Consider the following 18,421-nt stretch of genomic DNA (forward strand, 5'->3'; position numbering starts at 1 on the left):
TTCAGCATCTCTTTAGATAGAGGAAGTAGAGTTTGCTGGGAATTTGGTGATTAAAGGCTTGTCTTTTGTTGATGATTAGTTATTTTGCTCTGGGAATTGTTGATTAATTGAAAAATGTTTGAATAGCACTTAGAAATTGCTGGAATATCTCTTGCTGGCCTTTCTTTAAGTAAATAGATGTGGATTTGGTTCCAAGTGGCCCTTCAGTTTGAAATGTAATTTATAATTTAATGAAAAGTAGTATTCATGCAGAAATAAAGCTTTCTGCAACAATGTTCACTGAAGTGTTTAACTGGCCAAATTATTTTTATAAATATTTTTGTGTTACTTTTGCTTTTATTTTTTTTCATGTTTTGATAGTTTCCTGGATGATGTGTTATTTTGTTAACATTTTTTTCCAGGAAAGGACAACCATTTTGATAATCTATTGCAGATTTTTAAAAATATAAATACAGTAGACACTGTTATGATTTTAAAAAATAGAGATTCATCTCTTCAAAGACACATCTTTATAGATATTGCATAGTAAATTAACCTTCTCCCTGAACAATGTTTTGGTTTTATTTAAATGAAAACCTCATTTTTGTCCGGTTTACCCACACAACATTTGATTCCTCGGGAGTGGCCTCGTGAAGACAGAATTACGAGTTCATTGATCAGTACCACATGTCTATGGTTGGCATTCCTTCTACATCCTTTTTCTGCGATTGGCACCAGATTTGGAACACCGATATGGTAGAGCTCACTGGTTAATAGTATGAGATCCAAGTGTCAGGATCCAAGGTAGACCTTTATTACATCTGTGCCATTTTTTCTGAAGCTCTCAGGTACAGATGAAGTTGTTACAACTTTTCATAGAATCACAGAATCAGCTGGGTTGGAAGGGACCTCTGAGATCATCAAGTCCAACCCTTGATCCATTACCACCGTGGTTATGAGACCATGGCACTAAGTGCCACATCCAGTCTCATCTTAAAAACCTCCAGGGATGGAGAATCCACCACTTCCCTGGGCAGCCCATTCCAATGCCTGATTACCCTCTCTGTAAAGAATTTCTTCCTAATATCTGACCTAAACCTCCTCTGGCAGAGCTTAAGACCATGCCCTCTTGTCTTACTGAGAGCTGCCTGGCAGAAGAGACCAATGCCCACCTGGCTATAACCTCCTTTCAGGTCGTTGTAGAGAGTGATGGAGTCTCCTCTGAGCCTCCTCTTCTCCAGGCTGAACAACCCCAGCTCCCTCAGCCTCTCCTCACAGGACTTGTGCTTGAGTCCCTGCACCAGTCTTGTTGCCCTTCTCTGGACCTGCTCCAGCACCTCAATATCCTTCCTGAACTGAGGGGCCCAGAACTGAACACAGTACTCAAAGTGAGTACAGGGGAAGAATCACTTCCCTGATCCTGTTGGCCACACTGTTCCTGATCCAGGCCAGGATGCAATTGGCCTTTTCATCTGAGTGTGGTCTTAAAGGCAGCAGTGAGAATGGGAATGAGCCGTAGCTCCCTGGGTTTGTTTTGGTATAGCGTGGTCTTTTAAAAATCAGTGGAAATTCAGTGTAAATAAGTAGGTTTAAAACCAAAATAAGAGCCAGGCTTAACATTTGGCAGTGCAGGATTTCTGACAAGCCTATTACTTTCTCTTTTTGAGGTCCCTGTCCTTAGTGATCTGCTATAAATGATGGTGACAGACATCTAAGTGAGACAGTGCATACTGTACAGCTCAATAACCATTCCCAAAGGAGATTATTCTGCAGAATCTCAGCTTTTGTTTTCCCAAAACAACAAATTTGCAAATGCACTTGTGACGAAAACTTCAAAATATTAACAGCATAAGTGATACAAAGACATCTGTGAGCATCTGTAAGGAGCCTAGGACAATAGATCTGAAAGGCTGTAATCGCCTCGTTTTTTGTCATTCAGTAGTTCCGGTGACCTGTGAGGATCATTTGCAGAGTGAGGATAGTTAACTATTCACCTCCCCACCATGAAAGGCCAGGGAGGTATGGTGTAGTTCTTACTGTGAGCACATCTTGATGTGCTTTCTTAAGTGCAAGGTCTCCAGAAGGGGCAACTGGTTTTTTTTTGTTTGGGTTTTTTTTTTTTTTTTGAAACATGATGTATTGCTCAAGCCTTAAAAGGAAGAGTCAAGAAGTCATGCCTGCACAATCTGCATTTTGAAGAGGGCTCACTGCTAATTTGGTGACTGACATATGTGGAGTTTGGAAAAAACCATCCCGCACCTTGTAATCAGGAGTGCGATGGTCTCATTCCCTTGTCAGGATACTTGTAAAGAAAAGACTCCTTAGTTTCATAAAATGACAGGAGAGACTGTGAGGGGAGAGGGAGCAGAGTGCGCTCTTCTCCTCTCCGAGAAGTTTCATTTGGCATTTTTGGAAAGTAGCATACTGGAGTTTCCACAAGAGGAGGCAACTGCGATAAAAGCCAAGACTGAGGAATGCACTGGTGTGGGCCAAGCAGAGCTCATTACCCTTTGGGGAAGAGCTGCTGGCTACTGACTCTGTTCTGGCTCTATGGTAGGGCGCATCCGAGAAATACAGAAGCATAGAGCTCATTGAAGGTTTCTGATGAAAGCATTTTTCAACAGAAAATACTGAGATTGCCTAAATGATTAATTTTTTGAGAAGTGGCTTCTGGCTTTGGGAAATGTTTTTCATTAAACTACAGAATATATGCAAAACAGTAACACATTGATTTGGCTATGCTGTCACGGTGCCTTCCTAGAGTCTATTTTAGTCTTCTGTTCACATTCTCTTCTCTGACGTAGGGAGACTGTAGTGGGTCCTGAGAGACGCACCTTGGTGCGTGGATCCATCTTGGATGAGAAAATGGGAGCACAAAAGTGTGAACTCCAGTTCCCATGCAGCAAGGCATCAATTTGACAACATTCAATGTTTGAACTTTTCTGGAATGTGTTCATTTTTATGGAACCTCTCCTTACCTTTTTTTCCCCAAAGCAAATATGCAATTTCTCTTCACACCTCCCTATCATTTTAATGACAGTGTTGTTATCAGTAAAACTTCAGTTGTGAAAAGACATTTTGGCCTAGCCTTGTCGAACAAGTAGGTAAATAGTGTAACCTCTCCAGGAGATAAAATGAAAATTTGTATGTGTCAGTTGGGGTTTTGAGGGGTTTGTTTTTCAGGGGATATTACAAAAATGACCCCCAAAAAACCCTCCGAGAAGTTGGCAACTGCTCAGCACTGAGTTAAAGCAAACTGGAGCTTGCAGATTTTTTCACAGTGTGGCCTGACCAACCATCTGATGCATTTCTGTCGGCAGGGCTGGATGCAGAAATGGGAAGTGTCTGACTTCCTATTTAGGTTTCGGGTTTAGGTTTTAGTTTAGGTGTTTTCCCTAAATGTCTGGCCTGTTTCCGCCTTCCTGAGGGGAAGATTGACTGGTAACTCCCAGTCCCTGTGGATGGCATGCTGCAGCAAGTAGCAAATGTAAACTCATTTCCTGAAATAACCTTGGCCATTCCCTGGTCCGGGGTTAGCCTGGAGGGCAGGACACGGCCCTGGAGGAACCTGTGACCATCATTTAGAAGAAGGGCAAAGGAGCTGAGTCTTTAGATGCTATTTCAAAATCAAAAAAGTTATTTTCCCTTGATTCTTCAGCCAGATCTCCCTTTTTTATGGCAACAGTGCTAAAATATGCCTGATGAAGGGAGAGCAATCCTTGAGTAGGGGCATGGGATGTAAAGAAACTGTTCTTAGTTCACCTGGCCAGCACTGTGCTGAATTATAGCTATACATGAGGCTGCCTTCTCCAGAGCCACTGACATGGCCCATTAGCAGGATTCCCAGTGCCCTAGGAAGGTTTAATTTGAGAACACTGGTATGTCAGTGCACAGAGTCAAATGAGATCCAGTGGTATACTCCAGGAATCAAGCTGCCCTGGTTGCCCAGAGCACAGGGAAGCTGCAGCATTAAGCTTCACTGGAGCCAGCTCAATGCCAGATGAACCACTTCAGCAAAAGCCAAGCAGCCCTAGAAGCACAGTGGTGGCATATTCGAGCTAATATCCTAGATTTTTACCTCTGTGTGCAAAACATTTTTGCAAAAACCTCATTTTGGTAGATTTGAGAGTTGAGTCTTTATTTAAAATAAGTGTTTAATTTTGCATGATCTTGACAACCCATCCACCGATGGGGTTTGTATGTTTTAGATACATTATACTTTGGGTAGTCTTAATTGACTCAGGTCACATGTTTGGACATTCTTAAATGTCTGCAGCATCACCACCCAAATTTTTAAGCTGAGGTTTAAGTAAATAGAACTTCCCATTATGTGTAATTGGGTGCAGGAAAAAGTGTTTCAAGTAAAGAAAGTTGTAACACGTTTGAATGCCTTTTGTTAATCATCTTGACATTGTGAAGAATGAAGATGTTATTGCTGGTTTAAATGTGAAATGTCTCCAAAGGCACATTGGTATTCTTCATACACTGTACTTTATTACTGTTTAAAAAAACTATTAATCTAGGTAATACCAGTCTTCAGTAAAAAAAAGGAGCTCATCAATTAGAATTAAATCTATCACAGTGATAACTGAAGGTTTCTGCAGTTTTCCACAGAAGTTTGCATTTCTACATTTAAAAAATATTGTGTTGTGGGGGAGGCTAGTTGTTTGTACCTTATGAATCAGCCTTGGAGATACACAAAATATAAGTATGTTTCTCTCCTCCCTGAAATATCTTTTTAGCCACTTTTATTTGGGCTGTTTATCTGCAGAGAAGAAGGAAATCAGAAAGAGCGTTAATGAAATTGAGTATGGTCTTTGTCTTTCATAGCTCAGCCAAGTTTCTTATGAATACGTTTCTCTGGGTAAAAGCCAAGAACTGTGTATTGCTGTGGATGGGTAAAAGCTTTACAGTTGTGTATCTGATCACTACACTGGCATCTGTGGGAGGGAAGAAACCTTAAATATGCGAGTGGAGATCATCTAGTTATTTGTGGCATGGTAACAATGTGTATAAAGATATGATCTGACACGTATGTCAAAGTAATTCCTGTTGACTGACTTCAGGGAAAATGCATTGTAAATCCAACTACTACGTGGTGTGCTTGGGATTCTGATGCAAAGGTAGCTAGCTGCCCTGGAGCTTTTTCTTCTGGGGCTGTCAGATTATTTATTTTGCAATCATGCTGATTTTCTCTGATTTTAATTCATTCAAGAAAACAAAAACCAGCACTCTTCCTTTCCTTTGCTTCTCTTTCCTGAAGCAACCGTCTGTATATGGGAAATAGCATGTTAATATCTTAAATTGGCAGGATGAATCCAGAAATGGCATTTGTAGTTTCTTGTGTTTTTTTTTTAGTAAAGTTCATCTTACCACAGAGTACGTCATTGCTGAAACTGAATTTTTGTAAGAGGTTTCATCTTTACCAACTTTCCTACCACCAAATTCTGAAGCAGCTATTTTTAAAATGCTTTTAAAAGTGTTTTTTTTTCAACTCACAGCTATCAGATTTTCTTGATTTAATATTATCATGGCCGTAGCAACGATACAGATGTATTTTAAGCACTCAAATGTGAAAATGGCCTTAACTGTTGCTACGAATGTCTGTCTTGTTCTTCATTGTACAACAATGATTATGCAAAAAGGGGCATAGAGGTTTATTAATTATTCAGCTCCAAGTCTGTTTATCTGGAAGAAGTATGTATAAAGTTATACTGGAAGTGGTGCTTTCACTGGCTGCAGTTGCCAACCTTGGTAACTGAAGCCCTTACCACTGTCAGTGCTTCCAGTCTCCAAATCATGTGGCAGACAAATTTGAGCCCATTTTGCGGAAGAGGGATTGAAGAGAAAAGAGACCGAATGGCTTCCCAGGGCAATACGTGACGGGTGTGACAGGACTGGCTGTGGGTTCAGCTGATGCTGTCCTCAGCCAGAATCTTAGCAGAAAGTGCTCATCCTTTCCAAAGGAGATAACATTTTCCTTACCGAGATTGCATGATTTTCAGTATTTTATTTCTTCTTGTTCTCTGTGAAGTGCAAACTGTAGTGATAAAGACTGGAGTACTTGAGGAGGATGCCTCCCAAATTAGCAAACTATGGTTTCTTATGGAAAACCAGCATCCAAGCTATTGATGAAATACAGCCTAGGATAATGAAAGGCCTACCAGGGTTCGAAAGACCTCCATTTACATAAATATGCAGAGACATCTGTTACAGTCATGAGTGACCTGCTGGTTTAAATCATCACCAGGGGAAACATCGTCGATCAGCATCGCCTGCAGTAGCAGGTGCTACTTTAGGCAGCAGGAATTACTGAAGAGGTTTTCGATGAACAAAGACGACCTTTCCGCTTGCCAGGAAGAGACATACGGGAAATTGAAAGACACAGCACACGCCCACGGTCTTTCATTTGTGAGACACGATGAGAGCATAGTGTGTGCCTCTGTGTCCAAATCTGTACGTGATTAGTTATAGGTATAGTGTGGATGACAATGTTCCAAAGTTTATGTCTGAGGAGTATTATGTTTTTTGAAACCAAACTACTTATGTCAGATTCCCAAGCAGGAATGAATCATCAAGATTTAATGGAAAATGTTCAAAATAAATTCATCGTCTAAGCCCAGTGTTTTTATTACCAGAGTATAAGCCCAAAATAGTAATGTAAAACCATCATCCTAAAGGTTGCGATTACTTAAGTGAAAAATGAAAGTTTCATTCTTGCTCACCATAATGTTATAATATTAAAAGTTTATATAATGCAGGGATATTTGTATTCCTTGTTGGCTCAAGCTATATGGTGTTCTCTCTTTCTCTCCCCACTTTCCCCCTGCGCCATTCACTGCGTAACATGGCTTTGTAAGGAGAGAATCTGTCTTCAGTGGATGAATAACTGGACAGAAAACTGGATTTCAAATTTGGGGCTGCAGAAAGGTTATGATTTGGTGTGTTATATGTGACTGTAATTGTCAGCAGTTCTGAGAAAAAAAATGCTCACATGGTAAAAAGGAGTGTCCAAATAACCTGTGGTAAAGCCACTGAAGTAAAAGAATTGACATTTGCAAAGTCTCCCAAGGTATAAAATGCTCCCTCTGTGTTTCTCGTATATGTTAAATACTGCTCTTTAATTATAATAAAAGGTGCAGTACAGCTTGAGTACTTGATTCACGATATTTAATGGGTGCCTCACCCTGGGACATTACAGCTCTAATAACTGTATGAGATCTTTAAATACCTTAGCAATTCCCACCTCTGTTTTGATAACACATTTTATACCAAATGAAGATAAAACAAAACCTGTTCTTTTCTCTCCTTTGAACAGAGCGTGGATCACACTTCTCGTAGACCTCATCATATTGAGGTTGGGCTAAGATGAGCATAACCAGTGACGAAGTGAATTTCTTGGTGTATCGCTATCTCCAGGAATCGGGTAAATTTCTGGTCTTTCCTCATAACTTCTGGTCATAAATGAAATGGGAAAATTGGCTTTTCGCATGATATTGCTCTAGGAATGTTGCCTTGAGTGTTTCAGACTGATAGACTAAATATTTCTCGCACAAACCCACATTTCTCTGAAATCATTGTCTTGAACATAAAAAAAGTGCAAACATGCACAGGTACAAAAGTAAACATTGCAGTTAGGCAAAACAAGTAAATAACATTATGTTAACAAATGTTTTGGTAGAGTAATATCATGTCAGCCAAAGTCATTTTTGGCAGCATGGGCACAAAGCACATATATGTTGTATCTTTTTTCTTAGCTACCTGAAATTGTCTAAATTGGTTTTATGTTGGCTGTTAATGGAAATCTATTTGCAAATTTCTGATGTTTTAGAATTTTGTTAGGGTAATTATGTATGTAAACTGAGCTGCACAAGGGTCAGTGTGGCTCTGTCTCAATATCACTTCTACTTCTGTCTGTTTTCATACTGGAAAATATCACAGGGCTTTTCCTTTTAGAAGGAAATCTTAAAAAAATATTAAATTGAAACTTATATTTTGGGTTTGTTTCCATAGTCTTGTTTCCACTCTTTGACTGCAAGAAGTAGAGGGTCTATTAGCTAATGGAAAATATTTTCTTAGAGATGATAGGGGAGTTGAGAAACATTGACAAATAATTTATAGGCAGCATCACAGTTTACTTGGTACTGACCTTATGTTTTGTGTTGGTAAAAGTAGAATTGACTAAAAATATTTCATGTTTCGTATGCTGAAATGAACAAAAATTTCTATGAAAAATACATGTTGTCCTGTCAGAAGATTTGAAGCCAGTTTTAAAATAAACTCTCCAGACCTGAGAGAGGTCTCGCACAGGGGACCAAAATCCCAGCATGATAAAAAGATGTGGGGTTAGCCTACTTCTGTTGGTCATTATAACTAGCATTCATTAGATATGTTATTTTGAGATGTTTCTTCTACTTGCAAGACTGTTTCGATCCCAGAAACCTAAATCCCTGCGTAAAGAATGTCCACTGAAATTACAAAGAAAATTTTTCATACTTTTTTAGTATTTGGTCTTTTAAAGCAGTTCTTTGAGAGTCCAGTTGTGGCCTGTGTTAGCTCTTTTCTCATGTTGTATTCCATTCCACTCTCTAACAACAGAGCTTCATTAAAAAATAGTCTAGATCTCGTGTGCAAACAGATGAAAGAAAAAGAAGAACTAACAAAACTAAAAATGTCATCCAGACAAAGTTTACTTTTAAAAATAAGCTGTTGTGTACCACAGTGGATAGAGCTTTTAGACATTAGAGCAGTGCACAGATGGACATAATCAAAGTGTAAAGAATCTTGAAATTATTTTACGTTCTTTTATTTGAGTTGTAGGAGATAATACATAACAGTGTATTAATGCAGTAGCTTTTCCTGATGTGAAAAAAGAAAATTAGCCTTTTTTATTTCTCTTGATACATCAGTAAGTGGATTAGTGTTGTGTAGTGGTTCAGGAGGCTTTACAAAGTCAGTCAAGAATGGTGGTATTCTAGGCAACCCATCTCCCACAAGCAAGCGGTCACTTTTGCCATTTTACAGAGAAGTTTACATACAAATTTTCATATTAATGGCAAGTTGTACTGCTCTTACCTTCATATGTAGAGGGCCAAAAGTTTCTCTTTTTTAGTCCACACATACTAAAGGCATTTTGTTTCCAGTGTTCTATTCTATTTTAAGAGAGTGAAAGTTGAGGTCAAATATTTAAAGAAATATTCAAATATGCTTCAAAGTGAGCATATTGAAATCTAGGTGCTGGGTATGGATTCAGTAGATATACCTGACAGTTTGTTAGGAATTTCATTCAGCATACAAGAGCTGTAACCAATGATGAATCCACTAATCTGTTTAAAAAGCTTCTCACATTTATTTTTAATAATTTTTCCTATTGTCATTATTTTTTTCCAAAGGAATTTTTATATCTGTATTTTCAGATGAAGTAGGGTAATTAGACAGAAATTGTTATACAGCATTTTTGCCTTTCCACCTGCTACTATAAATGCCATAAGATGTGACAGCAGATGAAAGGTATTTAATCCATAGCTTCAGAAATAAGGCATGCCAAATTTAAAGGCCCAGTGTTTAAACACAGTCTGAATTCAAACCCCTACAATTTAAAGGAGTTTGCCAAAACCAAAGTTATTACATTGATTATTTGTTAACGTTAGCTGAACCTAAAGCTTCTAAAAATTGTATTGGACACAGCCATAAAGATTGCTTACAAGACTATACAAAAGTTCACTTTTTTTTTCCCCCCGGGTACCTGTCGTTTAATCTTAACATGTAAAGCTTCCAGGCTTTCCCATAAAGTGTAGGCAAACGGTGGGAGGAAGAGAGAAATGATGAAAGGAAATACATATGGCTGAATATCTGTATAAAAAAGCATAATATCCCTATAATATTTCACGTATTTTTCATCTGCAGTGCACAGAAATACTTGAGATTATTTGAAACACTATAAAAAAGATTCTGGTGAGTGCTCTATGCTTCATTATGAAAATGCTGGCAGATGATTCTAGTAGAGGTTTACCTCTTCTAAAATTGAAGTTAGGTGTGAAATTCAGTAATTATATTTCCTCCTTAATTTTCTGTCAGACCAGAAAACTTGCGTGGGAGAGTATTAATAGAGTTAAACTGTCTAAACCATTATTGTTGCTTTTTAACAAACCTTGGCATACTAAGGGGAGTTTCAGTGAACTGGAAAAAGCAAATGTTGTGCCAGAATTTTTAAAGGTTAAACAAGATGATCCAGGTAACTATAGGTCAAGCAAAATCACTGGAAGGCTGAGACTAAATATCTCCAACAAAGATGAAGGGATGACCTCATGCCAAATGCCAGCCAGCAAATTTTTATGGATAATAGATCTAGTCAAACAAACTTGATACTGCTTTTTCCAAGATCAGAAATGAAGGTGACAGAGAGAGCTGTGCTGACATTAATACACTTAGGCGTCTACTTTATGACATTTACTTAGTGTTGTTGACACTGCAGTTAAAATTAAATAATAACAGTGAGTAAAATCAGCGTAATCCAGGGTTACCGAATGGATTAAAAAGGGGCTAACAGAAACGTCTTGAAAAGTAATTAGAGTTGGGGAGTATTCATCTCAGAAGTTGCTTCTTGTGGGAACTCATAGGAATCTGTTCTTGGTGTAATACTGCTCAATAGTTTTATCAGTTACCTGGAAGGAAATACAAAGTGATTCCTGAGGAAGTTTGCAGATGGAATGAAATAGTAAGTTGTGGCATTTGGTGAGTTATGCTGACTGATCATGTGGTTTAACAGCCAGGGAGACTGCTTTGAGTTGCCTGCTGCTGGAGAAGATGTCTGCTCAAGGGGCAGTACAGTCAGATCCCCCCCATACAAGACAGGACTTGGACAAATTAAGGCTCTAAATGTTTAACTGTATTAAAATAAGTGAGTAAATAGTTGCCTCTTTACATAGGTGACTGTCTCAGTGTTTATCTACCCCCAGAAAAACAAAGCAGTCTGACATAATTTCCTTTTAGGCTCTATGTCTTAATGGCATAGGAATTCCACCACTAAGGGGACTAGGTGGTGTCACTTCCACTGAATGACCCCTTCTTGAGGTATAAAGAAAACAGGTGTTTATCTTCAGTTTAAGATTATTGCTTTCTATCCAAAGTCAAGTCTTGCAGTGTTTAGTTTTCTTCTTTTTGCATATGAATTTTTTTTGGTGCACAGTTTTAAGTGGCCATTCTCAAAAGTGCTGAGTACTTCCAAGCACTGTTTAGCTCAGGAGACAAACTTTTTAAAGTCAGGCTATATTTATTTTTAGGTGTCTTGATACAAAGTCTACTTTTGAGTGAAATGTTGGCCCCAATTACTAAAATCAGGCTTAGGTATGTCTACACTAAGAGTGTACAACCAGTGATGAGATAGGAGCACACAAAATACTCTTGTAGTGGACATAGTTATACCAACAAAGCTAGTACACTGACAAAAGTGAAAAAAGCTATACCAAAGTAGCCACAATTCTGGCATCCAAATTATGTTGATTTGACTTTGTACCTCTTCAAACTCCTGAGAAGCACACTTTGCTAGCAGCCATCTTCATTGCTGACACAGAACTTCACTTGGTTTTTTTCTGTTTCTAAAAAATCATACAGAATTCATAATGTAGAGTTTTCCTGTTCTACTTTTCCCAAAAGAGAAACATGTATTTATTTGCCTTTTGGAATGAAGGTCAGAGTAGTACAATACAATGAGGAGTAATAAGGATCCCTGGGAAATTTCTAAGATGTTAGGGGGGGTGGCAAAAAAAAAAGGGAAATCAAATCTCTCACATAATTTTTAATCTAAAATGTGCTGTCATTAGTTGTGAGTGACAAATCCCATCATCAGTCCAAATGCTACAGTAAATTACCTTCCCTACACAGCCCAACATGTCAATGCAGTTATTAAAGCTTTTAAAAATTTTGTATTTTTGATGCATTGATCAATTTACTGTGTTCCTTTTCTAGCACTTAAATGCATGTTGTAGTCTAGAATTCTTGTCTGAAAATCAGCTCCCCAGTTGTCTGTGGCTTACACTGTTCTCTAGTAGGGCATTTATTGTCATGGATGTCTGGCAATGACTGGTTAGAGTTAAGATGGTGTAGTAGTTTCCATTTTCACTCCTACTTTTACTTTTTGGTGTGAATTTCTCCAAAAGTGTGTTTTATGACACACACTTTCTCAGTCTATAATCTGCACCACATCTAAGACAATAAAAGCTCTAGCTAGATGTTTTTGCTAAAAGCTGTCAATGACACTTACAGATACTGACTTGGGACAACTTAGCCTTATACTTTAGAATTTTCACTTGTTTTCTTCCCAACCATAAAAATGAAGGCAGCTAAAAACATAGTTTCTTCCTTCTGTAAATTCAGGATGATAGCAGCACATTGGTCGGCTTGGTTCACGGTTGACAGATTTTTCTTGTTTTCCTAGAAGATAAGATTCTCAGATTATAAGCACAGATTGAAGGGCATATAGAGCACAGAGGGCTTCTGTGAATCACAGCACAAAATCCTTTGTAGTTAGGCATGTGCTCTTTCCTGTTAACCACATCCAATACATTTTACTGTCATTCTGCCTTTGGAAATTATGTGAGAATGCAAAGTGTGGATGTTCTGAAGCTTTTGGGATTTCATCATTGTGGAGTTGTTCAACTAGATACTAGTAGTCAGAAAAGTACTAAATTACATTTTGTCCAGTGACATTTCTTATTTTTTTGAGAAGGAAGCAATAGAATTTGAAGGAAAATACCTTTTTTATAGAGTCATGCTCCTTTTTAATGAAGAAACTTTATACAAAATGTAAATATCACATTTTTGGTGGGTAAGTTCTCAGGCAATAGTGAATGACTGTATCAGTATTCTGTTCTTTTGAATTTGTGCCTTATGCAACAGTCTCTACTTATATAAGCCTGTGTAATTTTTCTCTGAAGTCCATACTTTTCCTGCATGAGGTATGTTGAGAGTATTTTTTTGAACAACTGTGTATGGCACAGAGTTCCTGAGTCACAGATGAGAGAAGTGCATGTTGAAAATAATTCAAATTAAGCATAGCATAAAAGATTGGCATATATAGGTCAGCTAAATTTGCTTCAAAGCTAACTGCTTCCTTTGTGTAGGAAGGCTGCTGCTAGGTAGAAGGGGAATGTACAGTGCTTGTTTTTTTCTTAAATTATTAAAATCTATATCTTGAAGAATAATTCGTTATAAGAATTAATCACTTTGTCAATAAAGGCATTTGTTCAGTGTGACAGTAGTGTGCAATGATGACAGAGCCAGTGGATAATGATTTTTCTTTTGCCTTTTTAATGTTTTTGTCCAGTTTGACTCATTAGGGTCATAGAAGAGTTCAGTCTGGATGGTGTCTCAGGAGATGACAGAATCAGAGAATAGTTCAGGTTGGCAGGAACCTTTGGAGATCATCTAATCCATCTCCCCTGCTCACAGCATGGTCAGCTGCAGCGAGTTGCTCAGGGCTGTGTCCAGTTGAGTTTTGAATATCTCCCAAGGATCAAGAGTCCACAACCTCCCTGGACAGACAGTTCCAATACTTTATCACCCTCACAGTAGGAAAGCAGTTTATTTTGGAATGTGTTTCATTTGCCTCTTGTTCCATTACTGGGCAGCGCTGGAAAGATTTTGGCTCTATCTTCTTTGCACCTCCCTCAGGCATTTATGCACATGGATAAGGTTCTCTTCTCTAGGCTGAGCAGTCCCAACTCTCTCAGCCTCTCCTTGTATGGGAGATGTTCTGGTCCATTGATCATCTTTTTGATCTTCTGCTGGACTCTCTCCAGTGTATCCATGTCTCTCTTGCACTGGGGAGCCCAGAATTGGATACAGTGCTCCAGACATGTCTCACCAGCGCTGAGTAGAGGGCAAGGATCCCCTCCATCGACCTTCTGGCAACACATTTTGTAGCGCAGCTTAGGATACTCTTGGCTTTCCTTGCTGCAAGGGCACATCACTGGCTCATGTTCAAGTACTCCAGCCTCCTGCTCAAGCCTGAAGAGCCTCAAAGATCTTTTAAACAACCTGTAGGTAAAGGTGCTGTCAGCAGGGTAGTCACTGGAATGTTCTTGAGGCTTTGTATGTAGCTACGCTCTAAAGGAAGGATGGAGACCTTTTGTTTGCTGAGGGGAAAATGCATCCTTGAAATGACAACCTGCCAGCCAAAGATTGAACAAACATTTTAGTGTAGTTTCAGTAACAGTCTGTGGTTGCATTATTTGTGTCTACATACATGTTATCACTCTCCCTTGGGCCATGTATATTCTGCCTGCAGCACAGAGTAACTGGAGTTTGTACATCGACCTCAGCTGCACAGATGTGAGGACACTTGTGTATTTTGTTTACCTTCTCTTTGCACAGGTACTTTTGTGCTAGTGTAACTGAGTGCTGAAACAGGTATTACTGAATAAATAAAGTAATACATTTTTAGGACATACATAAAAACCGAGTGTTTAAACCTGGCCCTAAAGTTTCTGTGCCTCAGTTTTCCTCTTTGAAAATAAAGCTAATACTACATACAGCACCTCAGCAGATGTTGAAAGTTTATAGTCCTAAAATATATTGAAATTCTCTGAAATATATTGAAATTCTCTGGGACAATATTTAACATTCTTTTTTAATTATTTCAGATTGCTGCTTATGAATTAATAGGTGAATCACTAAACATAGTATGAATGAGATGCTAACTATATTTTTAAGGAACTGGTGTTAAGACTGAAGGCAGGGATTCTTTCACCTATTTAGCTGTACAATGGCAAGGCTTTGGAGGAAAACAAACTCCGCTTTTAATTCTTATGATTTAGCACAGGTCTGATTTGTGAGCATGCAGTCCTATTTGTATGATGTATTATCCTTCTTAGGACCAGCCTACAATTAAAATAAAATGACTTAAGGCTTGTTACAAATCTTTGATATATTGGAAGTTGGCTATAGAACCAACTTTTGTGTCTTTTCATGAATTATTGTAGATAAATAAAGCCACAGTGTTGTTCGAGGAGTGCAATATGTGTTAAAGTGACCCTTGGATAAGAAAACCTGAGAAGTGTGACCAAAAAAATGGTGTGGTTTAAATCAAAGTGTTTCATAAAAGTCACCTCAGAATGAATGTTCTTATACAATGGGAAACCATCTGTAACTATACATATTGCATATAATACAACATAATATATATATAATGCTTCCAGAATAATATGTTTGGAGAAAATTGGGTATTATCAACAGGTTGTATGTAGGGATTTTACTAAACTGCATCTCCTTTTTTTTTAATCTCTCGTCTACTTCATGTATTTCTTCTAACTAGGGAGATAGGGACTGTATGATTCCAGAAACAGTGAGACTGACTCTGAATTTGAAATTATGCTTCATAGTTTGAGAATGGATGACTGCTAAAAAGACAAATCCTTTTCTAAAATCAGAACTGTATTATTATGTACAGTTTCTGTCTCTGCTAGTAAACATTTATTCTCTTTGTAAACACTAAGTACATTTTAAGAAAATCAGGGTCAGCATTAGAAGACAAAAAGCTTTATTGGGCTGCAGTTCCCAAACCATTTTTTATAAACTTATCAAAGATATAAATCTTGGGAAGAATGAAGCTGATAGGTTAAAAGTAAATACTTTTCCCAGCTTCCTTTAAAGATAAGCAACTTGATTTGTAAGCCAACAGCACCTGTGCAAGTCAAAACCAATTGCATACTTTTTTCATAGAGCAGTGAATATGAACTAGCAGTATTGGTTGGTTTCACAAAATCCAAATTTCACAATGGAGAAGAAAAAGTATTTTTACAGCTAAAGAAGTTATTTTTGTCATGCTTTCTTCTGGTAATATTTTCAGAACAATGTTTTAAGCTGTATGAGAGCCATTTTTAGGTGGGTTTATATGCACAGAGATTTGTGACCAGATATCTTTTTATGTATATATATAAACAATAGTTTCAAATGTTTTGTGGTGGAGCTCAAGAGGTCCTTTTGAAAACTTCTGTTTATTCTACCTATTTATCTTGCATAAAAGCAAGATAAATGCTGTGTAAGAAAGCAGTACTTTGTGCAGAATTTTTAAGTTCATGTGAAGGAAAGAAATACACTGAGTATTTCCTGCTTACCTCGTATTTCCTTCTAGGTCTTGTCACAGTTTTCTGAACTTGGTTGTCTTGATTTTACTTCAGCCTGAAAGTTGCCAATTGTTGGATCTTGGACACTGAACAAACGCGCTGATTCTTAAGTTATACAAACGTAAACAATCACACCTTTGCAAACTTAATCCATAGCACAAGTTTTGTTTCTGATCACTTTGTGTTCTGTTTTTTAAAACTTGCAGAAATACAGGATTTTAGGGGTATTAAGAAAATAGCATATGGGGTGGAAGACAGATGTCTAAAGGTCAAGATGGCTTTGCTAGCAAAACCAGTGCACTGCTAAGCATTTGTCGGTTTACTACCTTTCATTATGGGCCACCACTTATAGGTGTATATTAGAACAGAGAGAAGAACATAGCTAGATCTGTGTTGATATTTATTTGCAATTGTCATTCTAATTTACACAGAGTGACTGAAAACAGGGATTATTTCAGATCTTGTTTTCAAGAGATTTTTATAAGTTCTATTGGTCGTGTTCTGTTTTCTCTCTGTATTTTATTTCTCTTTTTGTTGATTTGCAGTCCTCAGAAAGGCTTACACAGTGTGTGCCAAGCACTGCTCATCAAAAATCATTTCCAAGTTGTATTAATCTTTTCCAACATATTTTCCTGCATGAAAAAGAAAAAAAAGATACCTGCCAAAAACATTCTTTGGCACATAATAAAATAATTTTGGGTAGCAGACATTTACTCTGAATTCTTGGCAGAAGGGGAAGAGGTCAAATATCCAAGAAAAAAGAGCAAAATGTTTAATATTAGTGAATAATCACTTCTACAATACTTTGGGTAACTAAACATACTATAATTTTACCTACAGCTAGGAATCCTTTCTTTTTATTTCCCAGGAACTGTGAAAGTGCTTGTAATACAGGACACATTTCCCAAGGTTCTGAAAATAATTTTAATCATTCAGCAATCCTAATCTTGAAACAAATGTACAAGCTCTATTGTTCAGCTGATTTTTCTAAAAATATATTTCAACTGCAGTTCTCTATTTTAAATTGCTAATGTGCGTCCTTGTTAAGCCCTTTATGTAATTGCAAAGGTAAGACTTCAAAATAAGCAGACACTGCCAAAAACAGAGAGGCATTTTAGGATGTAATACTGAGAAAGAAAAAGCTCAGCTAGGAGAAGAATCTCAGTCTGCTGTGAATAATAAACAAGATGTGCTGTAGGATTTTGTCCACCTTTGTTTTTTAACTGTTAGTAGAATCTTAGTGGCTTGAGGCACTAGACACTTATTAACTGCAACCAAACATATTTCACAGAAGCTAGTATCCTTTTTGTGAAGCCTTTGCATGTATGTACACTGGGGGTTTATGACCATATTTTTATGGATACATACTTAAATTTAGACAGTAATCTAAGGAGAAGCAGGATAAGGATCCATATTACATTCTCAGTTCTCACTCACTGCATCATGTAGAAGGAGGAATACTAGGCTAAGATGGTAGCTGCAGTCAAGTACAGTGAAGAGCATCACTGTAATTCTCTTGGGCCATGGGAAGAAATTACATCATTTACCTGAGGAACTAGATTAGCATTAGGCCCCCAATTAAGAAAATATAGTTGCTCTAAGTTAAGCTGTTTGCTTCTGGTTTTGCATCCAGACATTGCATTCAAGTCTGCCCGTAGTGCTACATGTCCCTTGCTCTTCTCTACACTGGTAAATCTAGACCTACGGAAGTCTTAATTTAACATTAACTGTTTTGTTTGTACTTTAGTATTTGGAGGAAATTACTTTATTAGTGGTCATATTTCACTGGCGTTTTTTGTGGATTTTTTTTCAACTGCACTGGTTGGGCTCTAATTTATTTCAGAACACCACATTGCACCACTCTTCCATTTTTGCCTAACTGCTTAGATGGCACTCTCAAGACCCAGATGTCAAACTTGAGGTGAATGTTTTTCGACTGGTTGCATCTGATTTCTTTGGCAAGCAGTTGTGCAGGCAGCTGTGGAATTACTTGAGTTTGGTAACGTGGTAAAGCAGCTGATGGGATTGTGTGGGGATGTCTATTCCTCCTGCATGTGATTTTCTTTTGACTCATAACACAGTGGATTGTTCCTACTTGATGTTGTCTAAATTTCCCAGGATTTTTGCCCATATACCCATTTATAGTCAGAACAGATGACTTTCCTTTGCCCCTCACAACCATATTTTTTTGTTTTCCCCTGCAGCCTGTAGAGCTGTAGTCAGCTCTTATGTGCCCTCCATTCTTACATGAATTGTACTTTGGTCAAAGTCTAAGCAGTAGTGCCAGGTACAAGACTTACTTAAGAAAACAGGCACTT

General features: G+C 37.8%; 1 protein-coding gene across 4 annotated transcripts in view; it reads left to right on the top strand.

Annotated features, from left to right (window-relative positions):
• TBL1X (transducin beta like 1 X-linked) overlaps positions 1-18,421 on the top strand; it is a 259,538-nt gene that overhangs the window by 198,305 nt on the left and 42,812 nt on the right. For all 4 annotated transcript variants that reach the window (XM_064646579.1, XM_064646578.1, XM_064646577.1 and 1 more), the window contains one exon: positions 7,298-7,405. In XM_064646579.1, the coding sequence (XP_064502649.1) occupies positions 7,348-7,405 (58 nt within the window). In that variant the 5' untranslated portion in view covers positions 7,298-7,347. The remainder of the gene's footprint in view (positions 1-7,297; positions 7,406-18,421) is intronic.

Source organism: Pseudopipra pipra, chromosome 2, assembly GCF_036250125.1.
Source record: "Pseudopipra pipra isolate bDixPip1 chromosome 2, bDixPip1.hap1, whole genome shotgun sequence".
In the NCBI taxonomy this organism is placed as follows: Eukaryota; Metazoa; Chordata; class Aves; order Passeriformes; family Pipridae; genus Pseudopipra; species Pseudopipra pipra.